The sequence below is a fragment of the Fundulus heteroclitus genome, chromosome 14 (assembly GCF_011125445.2).
Source record: "Fundulus heteroclitus isolate FHET01 chromosome 14, MU-UCD_Fhet_4.1, whole genome shotgun sequence".
In the NCBI taxonomy this organism is placed as follows: Eukaryota; Metazoa; Chordata; class Actinopteri; order Cyprinodontiformes; family Fundulidae; genus Fundulus; species Fundulus heteroclitus.
The window spans coordinates 15,658,783-15,674,382 of NC_046374.1; the positions used below are offsets into that span (position 1 = coordinate 15,658,783).

General features: G+C 44.8%; 1 protein-coding gene across 2 annotated transcripts in view; it reads left to right on the plus strand.

Annotated features, from left to right (window-relative positions):
- The window catches only part of rbpjb (recombination signal binding protein for immunoglobulin kappa J region b), a 64,008-nt gene that overhangs the window by 31,304 nt on the left and 17,104 nt on the right, over positions 1-15,600 (plus strand). Inside the window, exons 2-3 of one of the 2 annotated variants that reach the window (XM_012867671.3) lie at positions 5,093-5,131; positions 15,146-15,241. In XM_012867671.3, coding sequence (XP_012723125.3) covers positions 5,093-5,131; positions 15,146-15,241 — 135 coding nt within the window. The remainder of the gene's footprint in view (positions 1-5,092; positions 5,132-15,145; positions 15,242-15,600) is intronic. The other variant, XM_036146382.1, reaches the window with a different exon arrangement.

The window sequence follows — 15,600 nt, forward strand, 5'->3', positions numbered from 1 at the left end:
TCTTCCTGTGCTGCCATGTTGGTTCAGCTGTCAGCTCAGCAGCTCTAGCTTTCAACGCTGCGGGATGTCCCGCCTTAAACCACAATACGGCAACGTGATTGGCCCGAACCGCTTTTGGTTCGGTCGCAAGCGGTTGAAGCAGGAGCGGTACAAGATATTCAGCTTGTAGGCAAGGTGGCAGCATGGGAAAATCAGACATCATACCATGGCCATGCGTTCAGCTTTAATTTCCACATATATATTTTGATCTGCATCAAATTGAATATCAATCAGTTCCAAGTCATGCTTTATGCAAGGTTTATGAATTTTGGTACACAAATGCACCTTTTAGAGACCTAGGAGAGAGTCTCCTGGAGCCATGCTCCAAACGTCAGAAGAAGTCGGCCATTTTGAATTTCGTATCAAAGCATGTGAGCGCGACTAAGCCTCAAAATATGGTGCAAAAGCTTCTTAACTGAAGGTCGGAGCTGAACCAAACTGTGTTTCATCCAGACCAGCACTCAAGACCTTCACATGCTCAGGCGCTGACGTCACTTTGACTCCACCCACTCAGAACAGGAAGGGATTCGTTTCACTGGTGGATTTCTGATGACACAGAGCAAGTTGTTGCACAGTGCTACGCTCTGAGCTGCAAGTTTGAGGTGAATCACCCTCCATGGCAGTCTGTCTAGTACCAGAATATTTCAAATGATATTTGCATAACACGACAGGATTGTAACGCCTCGTGGCGAAGTGCAGAGTTGAGTGGCAGGCTGGAGCCGTCGCCATAGCGATGCTGGTTCAGCGCTGCTTGCAGCTTTAATACCAGGTTATAACTTTTTGCTAGTCGTGCTCTATTTTTGTTTATATATTCTTTCCATATGCTAATTAGTGGGAAATTAGTTGTCAGTCTGCAGTCTAAACTTATTAGGCTTTCATTATTATTCTTATATTTAGATTTTGGATTTGGTTTAGCTTCATAAAGCTGCTGCAACCACTTTAAAGCCCTCGGGTTTGAATGGTTGAAAAGCCATCGGCGTTATGTTTGATGTAACTCTCAGCAGCGGCGTGGCCTTTCATTCAGTTTCCTGTTGCAGGCCCTAGAAGCAGCGCTGAGGTCTTTTGTTTATTTGTTTGTCAGCTTCGTTCAGGAAATAACTACCTGGCACCAGTAGACGAGCAGTTCGCTGAGAAGGTAGAGCCGCGCCACAGGAAAAACCCTGCATGTGTTATTGCCGGCTTCTCTAACTGTTTCTAGTTTCTATTTCACCTTTGCAGAGTTGGCAGTCTTGTTTGTTCGTCAGAGGAAAGTGGTCAGACAGCTCCCTCCACATGGCGCTGGTTATGACATCGGATTTTTACTAATGAACAAAGAAGAAGGGAAAAAAAAACGTTCTGCTGAGATATATTTGGTTACATTTAAAGCCCGCTTATATGCCTGTGGTGTAGTCATAAGTGGAAATCATGCGGGTGGGGAGATGTCAATTTTTTTTTTTTTTATTCCCCCCCTAAATAAATCATTAGAACTATATTTTTGCATAATATCAAAGAGGAAATTCATATTCAACATTCATATAGACTAAATGGTGCATTTATGCCTTCTCCTTACCATTGTTGGTACACACTGCAAAGAGGGAACTAAAAGTAAGTGAAATTTTCTTGAAATCATTGTATTTTTCCTTGATTAGATTATTTGCCAATGGAATAAGATTTTTGCATTTAAAATAGGAACAATTCATTTCAAGTGCAGGAAATCTAATTATCTTATTTTAGAGATGAACTGTTCCTATTTTAAGTGCAAAAATCTTATTCCATTGGCAAAAAAGTCTTGTTTACCTGCTCAAATCAAGGAAAAATACAATCATTTCAAGAAAATTTCGCTTACTTTTAGTTACCTTTTTGCAGTGCAACGGTTTTGTCGTGTCTATAAAGCACAAATACCTGACCTCCGTCAGGAAGCTACCTAAAATAAAAGACGTGTCACACATTTTATTTAGTTCTCCGTAGAAGGAAACACGTTAACAACCAGAATCTGACCTAATTTCATCCACCTCCTTACCTCGCTTGCATCTCTAATGCCCTGCAAGTCAAAACTAGCTGAGCTAGCTAATTTCCCTAGACAGATTTGAGCTTTTTTCGATGGGAACACATGCTTCTATAATATTTACCCCTCTAAGTGATTAAACTTCAAAGACTGTTGCCTTTATAAGAATAGTTTTAGCCAAGTGTTGGACGCCGAGCATTGTCAGAGAGATGAGACTGACGTAAAGGATTTTAGCCGATTATGGTTTGTTCTGCTTGTTAATTTGTATTTACAGCTTCATGTTGTTATAAAGGTGTTGTTAGATCAGCGACACTAATGCAGTATCCACAGAAATCTATAAATACAAGCTAAAATGAAATTTAAACCATCGTCGTTGAATAAAGGAACTGTACATTGCCACTTGTCATTATTGGTCCTGCGGATTGAACACAATTAAAAGCCTCTATATGAGGCACACTATTGTAATAATGAATAATGTTATTAATGTGATTAATAAATGCACCAAGTTAAGCACGTTATTCAGTTTACCGTATACAGCATACATTCCTCTTGAGAAATCTCTCTGTTTATTGTCCCCCCCAACAATGAGAGGGAGTTTCCGTCCTTGGGTGTAGTCGCTGGTTTAAGCGCTACGTGCAGATTTTGACTAAATCAATGTTATGTGATTCATCAAACCGCGGGCAGACCTTCAGCTCTTCACTGACTGAAGACATGTGACGTAGCTTTAGTCTTTAAATAATTAATTGTTGAAGGCAGTATTTGGTATTGGTTCATACAGGTACGAAATATTTACAGATATTTAAAACAAAGGGATGAATCGTGATTTAATTTCATATTTTAGAACAATTATTCTTTCTGATAAAGTATTGAAACTAATTACATTTCTAATACTGTCTAATTAATTAATTTTACATTTTGAGTGAAAATAAATTTGAAATGCAGCTTTCATGTTATTTTGCAGCATTTACCCGTTGTCTTTCCACTTTTTATAGAGCAAGACAACTCTAATAACCTGATATAAGCAGATTATCTGGTAGGGTTGTCAAAAATGATGCCTCAATGTAATCGATACTAACAAAAAAATTATTTAAAGAAACTCCTTTCAGTCAATCTATATATGGTATACTAAATGTCGACTGTTTTGCCAAACAAGGAGTGACACTTAAATTTATATATTCTAAATTAGGAACGTTGAAATCTGGTCATATTGTAATATTTTAGATGTTAGGAAGAATCCTGTGCCTTGAAAAATTGTTGCCGTGGTATCAAACGGTATAGAGAATTTATTTTTGTTTGTTTTTAGTTCGTAACTCATGACATTATTCTCTAGTCCGGCTATTTTGCTAGGCTTGAGTCTTCAGTAGAGCTGGAATATATATGGAGATATTTTTGGTCCATATCGCCCGGCTCTAGGCTTCAGCCCAATTACTACCGGACATACTCAGTTCAGTGTTACCTTCGTAAAACTCTTAGTTTCTCCAACACGACGTCCATTTGTTTCACAACTGGAAGTATTTCCACACAGCTGAATGAGACTTTTGTGCCTGTATTTTTTTCTATGCTGCAGCCAGGAAATACATTCAATCATGCAGTTTCACTGGCGTAATTTAAATTACTTGCAATATAGGAAGGATATGAACAGGCTTTATGTTCTGAAAACATTTTCTAAAGTTTTGTGTAGATTGAGAATGGCAGCAGACCCGCGTAAATCAAAATGAACTCCCGTGCTTGGATTTTCCATTCCGCTTTTATCTGATTTAGGCCCTGTCGGTTTGAAAATGCACGTTTTGCGAAGGGCAGGGAATTTTCCGCTGCATTTGAACCTCTAGAATAAGCTTTAAGTGGGAAAAACAAGATTAGAAAATAGTAGAAAGGGAGGCATTTTTGCTGTCAAAATTAATTAGAAGCCCAGAAATCAGAACCGTGGAGCCATTTTAATTGCTTCATCCAGCTCTATCTTCCTTTATCCCGATTCTCTTTCCATTAAACGTCAGACGTGAACATGGGTGTGTCGAAGAAATCGCAAGCGCCGATTATTGGGGAAATCTCCTGTCAAGCGCCGCGTTAGCCATCTTCTTTTAAATTTTAATGAAGTTGAGCGCGGTGTTATCACCACCTACTGGCGGGGCATAGATATGACAATGTTTTGGTGTCTGCTAACAGAAACAAAAAACCCAGTAGGGTCCTCAGACCACCTTTGTTGTGGGATTATAATCTGCAAAGAATACGGTTAAAGCTCAGAGGAAGGTTTCACTATTTTCTGACGGTGGAGTAGCTGTTCTCTAGAGACACTTTGGGTCCGTCTGTGTATTTACGAAGCATTTAAATCATCTGCAAAACATCATTTTAAGTCTAATTTTACTTGAGTTGACCTTGTTTGATAGAGCTCATTAATCAGGCTTCCTGTTAGAGGAGATTTACGCCCGTTTGGCATCCTTCAGTAACCCGAAATGATCTACATCCAGTTTCTCTTGTGTTTGAGGTTTATGTGGGCCCTGTGGTGTCGAGTTTACAAAACCCTTCATGCTGACTCAGTGCTTGCGAAATTTATGCACCCTTATAACGGGGATAACGATCGTAAATTTAGCAAGCGGGGATATTTCTGTCTTATTCCCCCGAACACAAAAGCTCAGAAGGCTGTTGATGCGTTTGCTCAAAAAAACGACAGTGCTGTTCGTCAGCGGACGGACTCGGCTCTGTGCAGTCAAGCAGCCGGAGCCACAGGCCGTTTAGATGTGCAGATATCAAAGCCAAGCATGTGGATGTCTCCTCTGCACACGCTGAGCAGGTTAACCTAATCTGACGGCAGCTGCAGCATGTAGACGATCTGCACGCGTATGTTTGTATATATGCATCGTCTTGTCTCTCTTCTACTCGAACCCTCCTCCACCTGCTTTGGCCTGCTCACCGCAATGGAAAAACAAACAACAACAACAACAAGAAAACTCTCATTGCATCTCGTCAGGGTCTGAGCGAGCGGTTTTGTAACGCCGTGTTTACCGTGTTGTTGTTTGTTTGTGGTTATTAGCTGACCCACTTATGATTGCTTCTCACTTTGTGTCTCTACAGGAAGTTTGGGGAGCGCCCTCAGCCACAGCGCCTAACAAGGTGAGTGCAGCTTTGTTGTCCCCAGCGTAAGGGAGAGCGCTCCTTTACGGCACTCAGCTTTGTTCTCTGTTCGCACACTGGGAGATCGATCATATATTTCTCTACAGACGGACAGACAGACAGGCAGTGTTGGGCCTCGCAAAGAATACGAGCCCGCTTGAACTTCCACATGTTTGACACTTTGCAACCACAGCCCTCTCTGTACTCTCTTGGGGGTTTTGTGTGCTAGTCCAATACACAGTGGTGCGCAATTGTGACGTGGAGGAGGAAAAAAATAAATAAATCATGCACTGCTTTCAAAATGATTTACCAATAGTAACCTGAAAGTGTGACCTACATTCGTTTCCACCCACCTTTTACTATGATGCCTCCCTAAATAAAGGCTATTTCAACCGGTTTACCTGTGTGGAAATAATTTTCAGACAAAATCAATAAAAGAAATGATATGTGGAAAATGTTCTGGTTTAGTAGTGACAGGGAAGCTGATGGATGGATGGATGGATGGATGGATGAAGGCAGACGGAGGCTGCAAAAGACTGGAGAGGGTGACGGTGGCACAGGAGCTATGGAGTTGGTCTTGTAACTAGTAGGTTGGTGGTTTGAACCCCTCAGTTCAACCGTCTGTCGTTGTGTCCTTGGACAAGACACTCCACCTGCTGCCGGTGGTCAGAAGGTCCGGTGACACCAGTTGTGTGGCAGCCTCACTTCTGTCAGTCTGCCCCAGGGCAGCTGTGGCTACAAAATCCCTTACCACCGTCAGGGTGTGAATCAATGTAATGTAAAGCGCTTTGGGTTCCTGTTGGCCTGACAAAGCATTATACAAGTACATTCACCTTCCAGCTGGACAAGCACCCTAAACATACAAGATTTCAAATACTTTTGATCTAAGACCCTGTTTACATGAAAACAAGCTACTGAAATCGGGAATATTTTTTTTGCCGTTTGTGGCTTTTAGGCAGGGGACCACAGGGACCAGTGCCCCTGTAGAAATGGTCCTAGCCCCTGTTATGGCCCCTGTACTAAATACAGGTATATTTATTTAACATAAATTAAATAAACTTCTTACGATTATATGCATTGGTGAAGAAACCACACCTGATTTGTCACTTTGACCAATTTTATTTTGCAATTGCAAGAGCTCACGGCCCGCACCCACAGAAGTCTTGCTTTACGGCGAGAGCTCCATGTGTTTTTGCCCTGCCATTCACTATATGCACGCGCGAAAGCAACAACAAAGAACCGCATGTAAACATGCAAGCATATCGAGTTTTATTATTATTATTTATTTATTTATTTTCTTATGTTGGGCGAGACGCGGCGGCGGCCTGGCGAGGCGGCGGCGGTAGCGTCTCGCCAACATAAAAAAATTAAAAAAAATTAAATAATAATAATAATAAAACTGGCGAGGCGGCGGCCGCGGCGGTGGCGTCAGCCGCCGCCGCGCCAAGATAGCGCTGCGGGAAACCCTGATGTTCATACTTTCACTGTTAGTCATTGTTTGTACTGCCGTTTTTTCCACTTTTCGTTGCGTTCGCCTGTCTACTAAGCTCAAAACAACCGCGCCTGGCTTGTCGGAGAAACCAGAACAGCTGAGCATCTTTACGACAGTGCACTTTTACTTTCGCCCTCTGGGGGGAGCCTCACTGGAAAATCAACCCCGGTTGCATAGTATACCTTTAAAAATCAAGGTGTTTTACTTTTAGCTTTAGCTGTATTGAGCTGGGATCACAGTTTTCATCTGCTAGATCAGGGATCTGAAACCTGCAGTACCAGAGTCACAACCGTCTCTTCATATTATTAAGCGATTAAATATTGCCCTGTTTTATGATTTTTATTATTTTATGTGCCCCTGTGAAAAAAACACTGGCCCCACCTTGGCCCCCCTGGTAAATTTGGTCTAGAACCGCCACTTCTTTTAGCTTTACATGTTAATGTTCTAATATCAATATCTGTTTACACCAGTGGTCTCAAACTCAAAATCTTTAAGTTTAGATGTTTTTTAGATGGCTAAACTACCTCACTAGCGTCCACTGAGCACATGTTGGGAGTTTGAGAGCACGGGTTTACACGGCAACAGCAGATGCCCAAACGGTGTAATTCCCAGGCTGCGCCACCAGTGGTGATGTGGTCTTTGAAACTCAACATCCGCACGCGTAACAGCCACCGCAACCAATAAATGTTTGAGATGGCAGGGAATAAAGTTCTCCTTTTGGGCAGACGACATTCAGGTGTTGCTTAAAGTGACTAGAATCATAGCCGCGGTCATAAGGAAGAGTTAGCAGCACAAACAGTACTCCGCTATCAGCTATTGTTTTCTTCTTCTGTGTTTTTTTATTTATTTATTATTTGTCGGTAGCCGCAATGCTTTGGCTTCACTGATTTTTATCATACTGCGCATGAGCCAGTGAATTCCCTGTAAGAAGTATAAATGTTTTTCCCGTTTACACAATATGGGAGACCGGTTATGGGTTCTAACCTGCAACCTGTTTTTAAATTGTCCCGTTATCAGAGCAAACATTTGGCGTTGACGTGTAATTGAACTCTAGAAAGGCAACCAAACTGTTCAGTTTTCACCAGAAAACGCTGACGTGTAAACAGGGCCACAGCCTATTCATGTGTTAGAATGGCCTAGTCAAAGTCCAAGGGTAAATCCATGGGACAATCTGTGGTGAGATGTGAGCTATTTAGCAAATTGACAAACAGTTTCAGCCTCTAGACGTGGAAACTGGTGGGCGGTTTCTCTAATAGACTGAATACAAACGCATGTTTCAGATGTTTGTTCGTAAGAATAATATTTAAAGTGGGATCGTTTTCTTTCCGCCTCACAGTCATCCACTTTGTATTTGTTCCTCCAGATAAATAAAAAAAAAGGTTTGCATAGAAATCTGTGGTTTTAAAAAAGTTTTCAAAGGTCTGAGGCACTGATGTTCCGGTGACGTCCATCACTTTGGTAAGGGCTGCTGTGTCTCTGCGTGGGTCGTCCTGGCTGCGTCCTCTGGTGCTCCTCGCTGTTTTACGTCACAGCCGCTCTGCCGCCATCGGTCTGATCTCCGGTCCTCGTGACGAGTCCCAGAGGCAGCAGCTCACCTCATCCTCAGTCTTCCTCGCTGCAGGTGTTGGATCATTTTGTCTGCCTCCGGCTTGCTGCGAGTCATTTCCAGCTGCCGGCTGCTGCGGCTCGGTGTGAGCCGCCTCGCGTGAGTTTGCTTCCCGCTCGTCATCTCTGTCGCTCAGAACAGGTTCTGGATGAGGGAATTGAAGGGTGTGCACATTGCCTGGAACAGCCGGGTTGGCTGATGCAGATGGAAGATTTTAGTTTTTAATTAGGGCAAAATTATTACAGGAAAGTTAAAATCCTGCAATTGAAAATGTTGCGTACAACAAGTATTCATCTTTTAATAAAACACACTTTTGACGTTCTCTTTTAATTTCACAGTAACATCTGTCCAATGACATTTAATTGCTCTAATGCAGACTTTGGTGCATTGAAATCTGCTTTGAATTCAATTATGAAAACTGGCTAACTACTGCAAAGTGTTTTCAAAGAACAACTCAACCAAATACTGTTCTTATATTGCTAGGCTAAAAATAGTTCAGTTTATTGTTGTTAAAGAGTCAAATTTAATTACTCAGAATAATTAGTAAACTGGAAGACTATATCTTAGTATGGCAAATGAGTAAAACCCCTTTTTTTTAAAATGCTGGATCTACAATGATTTTTCACACTAATTCCCTTTGAAAAATCTGACTAATAACTTAAAATGATAATCGTATGATAAATCATATTTTGTAGAGCAGGTAAAAAATTAACAGAATTTATCTGGTAAAAAAAAAACAGATGGTACCGAAAAGTTTGGACACCCCTGGTTTAGAGGGTAAAAAGGGGCCCTGAGCACCTTTTGATGCGTCTCGCCCTCTTTATTCACATACCGGGTCAGAAACGGGCAGAAACAGGACAGACCTGGGGTCCTCTCTGTCTCCCTGCGTCCCTGGCAGCTGAGAGGCCCAGAACGGAGCGTTTTAAGGGCGCGGTGTGGTTCTACCACAGTGCTTCGTGATGTTCTGCTCTTTGTTTGGTTTCTGTTTTTTCAATTCCCCATTTCTAAAGCTTTCGCTGCACCAATTTTCCCCTTTCTAACTGCGGCTGGATGACTTTGTGCGGGGCGTCGGCACCGACCACACGGTGTGCGTGGCTCTGCGCGGCCTTTTTTAGGGGGGCATCTAGAGTTACTCCACCCCACAGCGGGCTGCAGAAAGGGGCTCGCATGTCTGGCTGCGCCAAAGAGATGTGAAACGGCGTCGGTGGGGCTGTCAGAGCAGAGGTTTTGCGGAAGGAGATGCATGTTTTCTTTCCAGCTAACTTGTTGTGGATGCTGCTGTGGCCGTCCTGACCAATCACGACAGCGAGACGTCCAAACGCAGCCGTGGTTACAGTTCTCAGAGATCAGCTGAATGTCAAGCACCAAAGCCGAGGCCTACAGCTATCAATGCCGTGCTGTGAAAAAAGTATTTGCCCCCTTTGCAGATTTATTTTTTGTTTTGTTTTTTTATGTTACGTTTGAATATTTCGAATCAAAGTGTGGCGCTAATTTTAAAATCAGAAAAAGATAAGTGAGCTTAGAAAGCTGTTTCCAAATGATTTCATTCATTAAGAGGACCAAAAGCGACCTTTTCTTAGGTTGGCCCATAGCATCTCAGTCAGATCTACATTCAGACTTTGACTAGGCCGTTCCAAAAATCTTCATTTTGTTTAGTTTTTTTTTTTTGCCAGCTGCTTAGAGTTGGACTTGCTGGAGGAATCTGGACCTCAGCTCTGCTGCGTGTATTTGAGTTCACCCCTTCACCATCGTGCCTTTCATTCAGATCAGGAACGCATGTGCTAGTTCACCACCAGACGCAGTGGGACCCACGCCTCTCAGCCCGCATATTTAACCAGCGGCGGTGCCCAGTCTCCCTTTCCTTGTTGTCGAATCATGAACGGCGATCTAAACGGAGGCAGATGAGGGCCGCAGAGCTTTGGATGTTGTTTTGTGGCCTCCAGGATGAGTCGCGCACGTGTTCCTGGAGTGATGCTGGTAGGCCGGCCTCTCCAGGGAAGGTTTCCCGCTGCTGTTCGCTGAGGGTCAAAACCTTAGAAACGGCCCGCTAACCCTTCCCAGACCCACCCATGTCCGTTCTTGGACCTCTTTAGATCGTAGGCTCTCCTGATTCTGCAGACCAGGTGGGACAGGTCAGTTAAATTTGGCTTTTCCAAATCGCAGCAGTTTAAAAAAAAAAAAAAAAAAGAAAGAAAAATCCTCTAAAGTGCGGCAGGTTCTGTCTGCAGCCCTGTGAAGCAACACGTTGTAGAGATGTCGACCCTGGTGGGACTGCGTGCCTGCAGGCAGCTCCCAGCCACCGTTGATGTTTGAACTCAGGCCTGACTGGAGATGTGAGCAGATCTGCCTTTTGTGATGCTTAATGACGTAGAAATATCCACCCTGATCCTTGTAACTGAGCTATTTCACAGTGTGTGAATGTATTAGGATGCCAGCTCGCTCTGTGTGTGTGTGTGTGTGTGTGTGTGTGTGTGTGTGTGTGTGTGTGTGTGTGTGTGTGTGTGCGCTGACGGTCTCACTCTCCATTAGCCGTTGTGACAGATGTGCAGCCAGATGCCTCCTCTGCATGCGACGGCTTGTTGAACTTTCCTCTGTTTGACACTCAGGGCCTTCTGTTACCGCCGTGTGTCCGACACTTTATTTTTTTTGTTCCTCTTCTGGTCTCACCTCTCGTTCACTTCCCGTTTTTATCTGTTTCATCTGTTCTGCTTTTTTCCGTTTCCCTTCCCTCCGTCCCCCCCTTTTGCCTCCAAAGGAGCTGCTTCTCGACGGCTAAACATGCGAGCTTCCTTTTAAAGGCCGGCGAAAACGGCGCCTCCTCCCATCGCGGTTCTGCTCTTGCATCAGATCAGCTGCGACGGCTTTTATTCCTCCGCTCGGACAGTTTATGCAAGACTGCGTTCTCCTCGCCGCTTGTGCCATAAACTCTGTGCTTTTAATTGCCTTCATCAAAGCTTAGATGCGTGTTTTTAATTTTGCATGCTAAATTTCGCAAGGATTTCTTTTATTTTTTGTGTCTGCGTGCTACTTTTCCACAGGAAGTTGGCCTGTGCGTGCTGGTCGGCGCCTCACTTCTCCTTCCATCTTTTGCACTAGAAGAGAAGAGACGAGACTTGACGCTTCGTGTGAGCGTGAGGCGACGGATCAGTCGGGGGATCCTGGAAATCCGCCTTGATTTCTAAGCGTCGTCTGTCTGACAGCCTTATTTTAGGACCCGTAGTTTCAACCCCCTTCAGGAAGACATGCCTGTCTGAAAGAAAGTTGAAGCGTTTTGTCTTATGATGCAACATCATTTGATTTATTTATTCTTTTATAGTGCCTTGCAGAAGTAAGCGAAACCTATGACCTTTTTCCACATTTTGTTGTCTTCCGAATGCTTCTTTTTTTAAATGCATGGTAGCCCAACACAAAGTAAAGTGGAAATTGACGCAATAAAAGGAACCTCAGGAGCCACGAGCCTTGTAGGCGCCGCGGCAAACATCTGGCCAGATGAGAGCGCAATTAAAAATTAAACGGCTCGGGCCACATTAACCGATGCTGTTCGTTGCCCTGAACACGCCGTCGTGAAACATGGCGGCGGCGGTATCGTGCTGCGGGGTGGCTCATCCGCTGCAGGGGTGGGGAAGCGGGTCAGAGTCGATGGAAATGCATTTGTCTGCTGTAACTGGATGAGAGAAATACTTTTACCGAGCAGCGTGGAGTTGTAGGAAGCGCATGTCGTCGTTTAATTGCTCGCTGAGCTCAGCGGTCGTCCTGAATCCATCGGAAGATGACGGCATGAAAGCATCAGTGCCGAACATTTATTGGTTTCTCACCGAACACGGGGAAAAAATGCAGGTAGAAAAAAATTATTTATTTATTCTCAGAAAGAAGAAAGTGAACATTGAAGAAAAATGAGTTTAAACTTATTGCCTAAATGTATCCAACTATCCTCCTGTCCATCCGCCCTTATTTCCTTCCTTCTGTCCTTGTTTCCTTCCTTCTGTCCTTGCTTCCTCCATTCTGACCCATTTCCCTTCCTTATTTCTGTCCTTGCTTGCTCCCTTCTATTCTTTCTTCCTTCCTGCTGCACTTGCATCCTTCCTTCTGTCCTTGTTTCCTTCCTTCTGTCCTTGCTTCCTTCCTCCTGCACACGTTTCCTTCCTTCTGCCCATGTTTCCTTCCTCTGCCCTTGCTTCCTTCTGCCCACGTTTCCTTCCTTCTGCCCACGTTTCCTTCCTTCTGCCCATGTTTCCTTCCTTCTGCCCATGTTTCCTTCCTCTGCCCTTGCTTCCTTCTGCCCACGTTTCCTTCCTTCTGTCCATGTTTCCTTCCTTCTGCCCTTGCTTCCTCCCTTCTGACCCATTTCCCTTCCTTATTTCTGTCCTTGCTTCCTTCCTTCTGTCCTTGCTTCCTTCCTTCTGCTCTTGCTTCCTTCCTTCTGCCTATGTTTCCTTCCTTCTGCCTATGTTTCCTTCCTTCTGTCCATGTTTCCTTCCTTCTGTCCTTGTTTCCTCCCTTCTGACCCATTTCACTTCCTTATTTCTGTCCTTGCTTTCCTTCCTGCTGTCATTGCTTGCTCCCGTCCATTCTTTCTTCCTTCCTTCTGCCTATGTTTCCTTCCTTCTGCCCTTGCTTCCTTCATGCTTCCCTTGCTTGCATCCTTCCTTCTGCCCTTGCTTCCTTCGTGCTTCCTTTGCTTCCTTCCTTCTGCCCTTGCTTCCTTCGTGCTTCCCTTGCTTGCATCCTTCCTTCTGCCCTAGCTTCCTTTGTGCTTCCTTTGCTTCCTTCCTTCTGCCCTTGCTTCCTTTGCTTCCTTCGTGCTTCCTTTGCTTGCTTCCTTTCTTCTGCCCTTGCTTCCTTTGTGCTTCCTTTGATTCCTTCCTTCTGCCCTTGCTTCCTTCGTGCTTCCCTTGCTTGCATCCTTCCTTCTGCCCTTGCTTCCTTTGTGCTTCCTTTGCTTCCTTCCTTCTGCCCTTGCTTCCTTCGTGCTTCCCTTGCTTGCATCCTTCCTTCTGCCCTAGCTTCCTTTGTGCTTCCTTTGCTTCCTTCCTTCTGCCCTTGCTTCCTTTGCTTCCTTCGTGCTTCCTTTGCTTGCTTCCTTTCTTCTGCCCTTGCTTCCTTTGTGCTTCCTTTGCTTCCTTCCTTCTGCCCTTGCTTCCTTTTTGCTTCCTTTGCTTCCTTCCTTCTGCCCTTGCTTCCTTTTTGCTTCCTTTGCTTCCTTTCTTCTGCCCTTGCTTCCTTTGTGCTTCCTTTGCTTCCTTCCTTCTGCCCTTGCTTCCTTTGTGCTTCCTTTGCTTCCTTCCTTCTGCCCTTGCTTCCTTCGTGCTTCCTTTGCTTGCTTCCTTCCTTCTGCCCTTGCTTCCTTTGTGCTTCCTTTGCTTGCTTCCTTCCTTCTGCCCTTGCTTCCTTTGTGCTTCCTTTGCTTCCTTCGTGCTTCCTTTGCTTGCTTCCTTCCTTCTGCCCTTGCTTCCTTCGTGCTTCCTTTGCTTCCTTCCTTCTGCCCTTGCTTCCTTTGTGCTTCCTTTGCTTCCTTCCTTCTGCCCTTGCTTCCTTCGTGCTTCCTTTGCTTGCTTCCTTCCTTCTGCCCTTGCTTCCTTTGTGCTTCCTTTGCTTCCTTCGTGCTTCCTTTGCTTGCTTCCTTCCTTCTGCCCTTGCCTCCTTCGTGCTTCCTTTGCTTCCTTCCTTCTGCCCTTGCTTCCTTCGTGCTTCCTTTGCTTCCTTCCTTCTGTCCTTGCTTCCTTCGTGCTTCCTTTGCTTGCTTCCTTCTGCCCTTGCTTCCTTCGTGCTTCCTTTGCTTGCTTCCTTCTGCCCTTGCTTCTCCTCTCCTTCCTGTTTCGTCTTTAAGACCGTTCCACTGCAGAAATCTCCGCTATAAATTCCTGGTTCACTTTAGTATTTTACATTTCAAACTAGACGATCTGGACTCTGTAAAGGATTTTTTCCTGTGAAAACCTTTTAGGAACCTAAATAACCAGATGTTTCAGATCAATCTGTCTGTAGCTTTTTTTTTTTTTTTTTTTTTTTGTGATGCTGGCATTCAGTTATTTAGAAAAGGCTAAATTCAGCTTTGCTGTAAGATGAAAAAGATCCAGTAAAAATGTCATTAGAGCGCAGTAAGAAAACATTTTCCAGGCCATTATGAAATGGATAAACCACAATTCCTCCTGGACTTCCTCCTCTGCTAACCCCCCCCCCCCCCCCCCTTTCCTACAGCGGCGCTCTGCGGAGGCCCCCAAGCTTTTCATAACAAAGGCCCCGTCTAACTCCAGCTCGGAGGCTAACGTTGCAGAGAGTGTGTGTGTGTGTGTGTGTGGGGGGGGGGGGGGGGGGGGTCAGGTGTCACTGACATCTGCTCATGTGTGCAGACTACGTCAAGGTGTGATGTGGTGTCTTCATATAAGCCTGCAGCAGGTTGTAGTGTGACGGGGGGGGGGGTCCTGGTAGGGAGCACGGAGGAGGAGAGAAAATCAGAAAACATGAAGCTTTGCTGGTGAGCTCAGCTTTGTTGTTGTTGTTTCCACTCTCCTCAATCACTCCTCTCTCTCTCTCTCTCTCTCTCCAAATCATCTTCTTCCTCCTCCACGTTCCCCTCTCTCGCTCCTCTCCGTCCCCTTGGGCCAGGCGTTAAAAAGTTCAGCCCCTGCCCCCCCCCGGCCCCACATGGCCACATCTGGGGGGGGGGAAAGCAGAACTTCTTGGCAGGCCCGCGAGCCTTTTTGTCGGGTCACAGCGAGTTCACTGTGTGCATTTCTTCACCTCAGCCTGATTACATATTTGACACTCGTACATTCAGATGTTGCGTTCCCCCGTCGGGGCGGCCGCTGTCTGATGACCCCCGCGACTGGTGACGCCAAACCCAAAGGCTCCTCGCCCTCCCCACGTCAACAGGAATGCTGCTAATAAAGTCCTGTTGTTCTTTTTGTCTTGTCTGCAGAGAAGCGATGAGGAACTACCTAAAGGAGCGGGGCGACCAGACCGTCATGATCCTGCACGCCAAAGTTGCACAGAAATCCTACGGCAATGAGAAAAGGTGAGGTGGTGATGAGCCTGAGCTTCTCTCTACGTCGTTCTCCTCTATCTGGACTACAGAGCCGAGGCTCTCCGCCCACGGCTGTATCGAGGTGATGAGAGGAAAATGAACGGGTGAACACAGACAGCCAGGAACACGACAAGCTCACCCGTATCTTCATCATCCTCGTTGCTATGATTATACTTCAGAGCGTTTTTTTATTGCTGGCATCAAAGCGAATAATCGGAATATCGTCGCTCAGTTGTAATCGATATCTTCTTACAGAAAAATATATATATTAAACCAGTTATTAATACTTTAATGTTTTTTTTACTGTTAAAATCGTACGTTTTTCACAAGAAGCGGCCCGAGAGATCCAT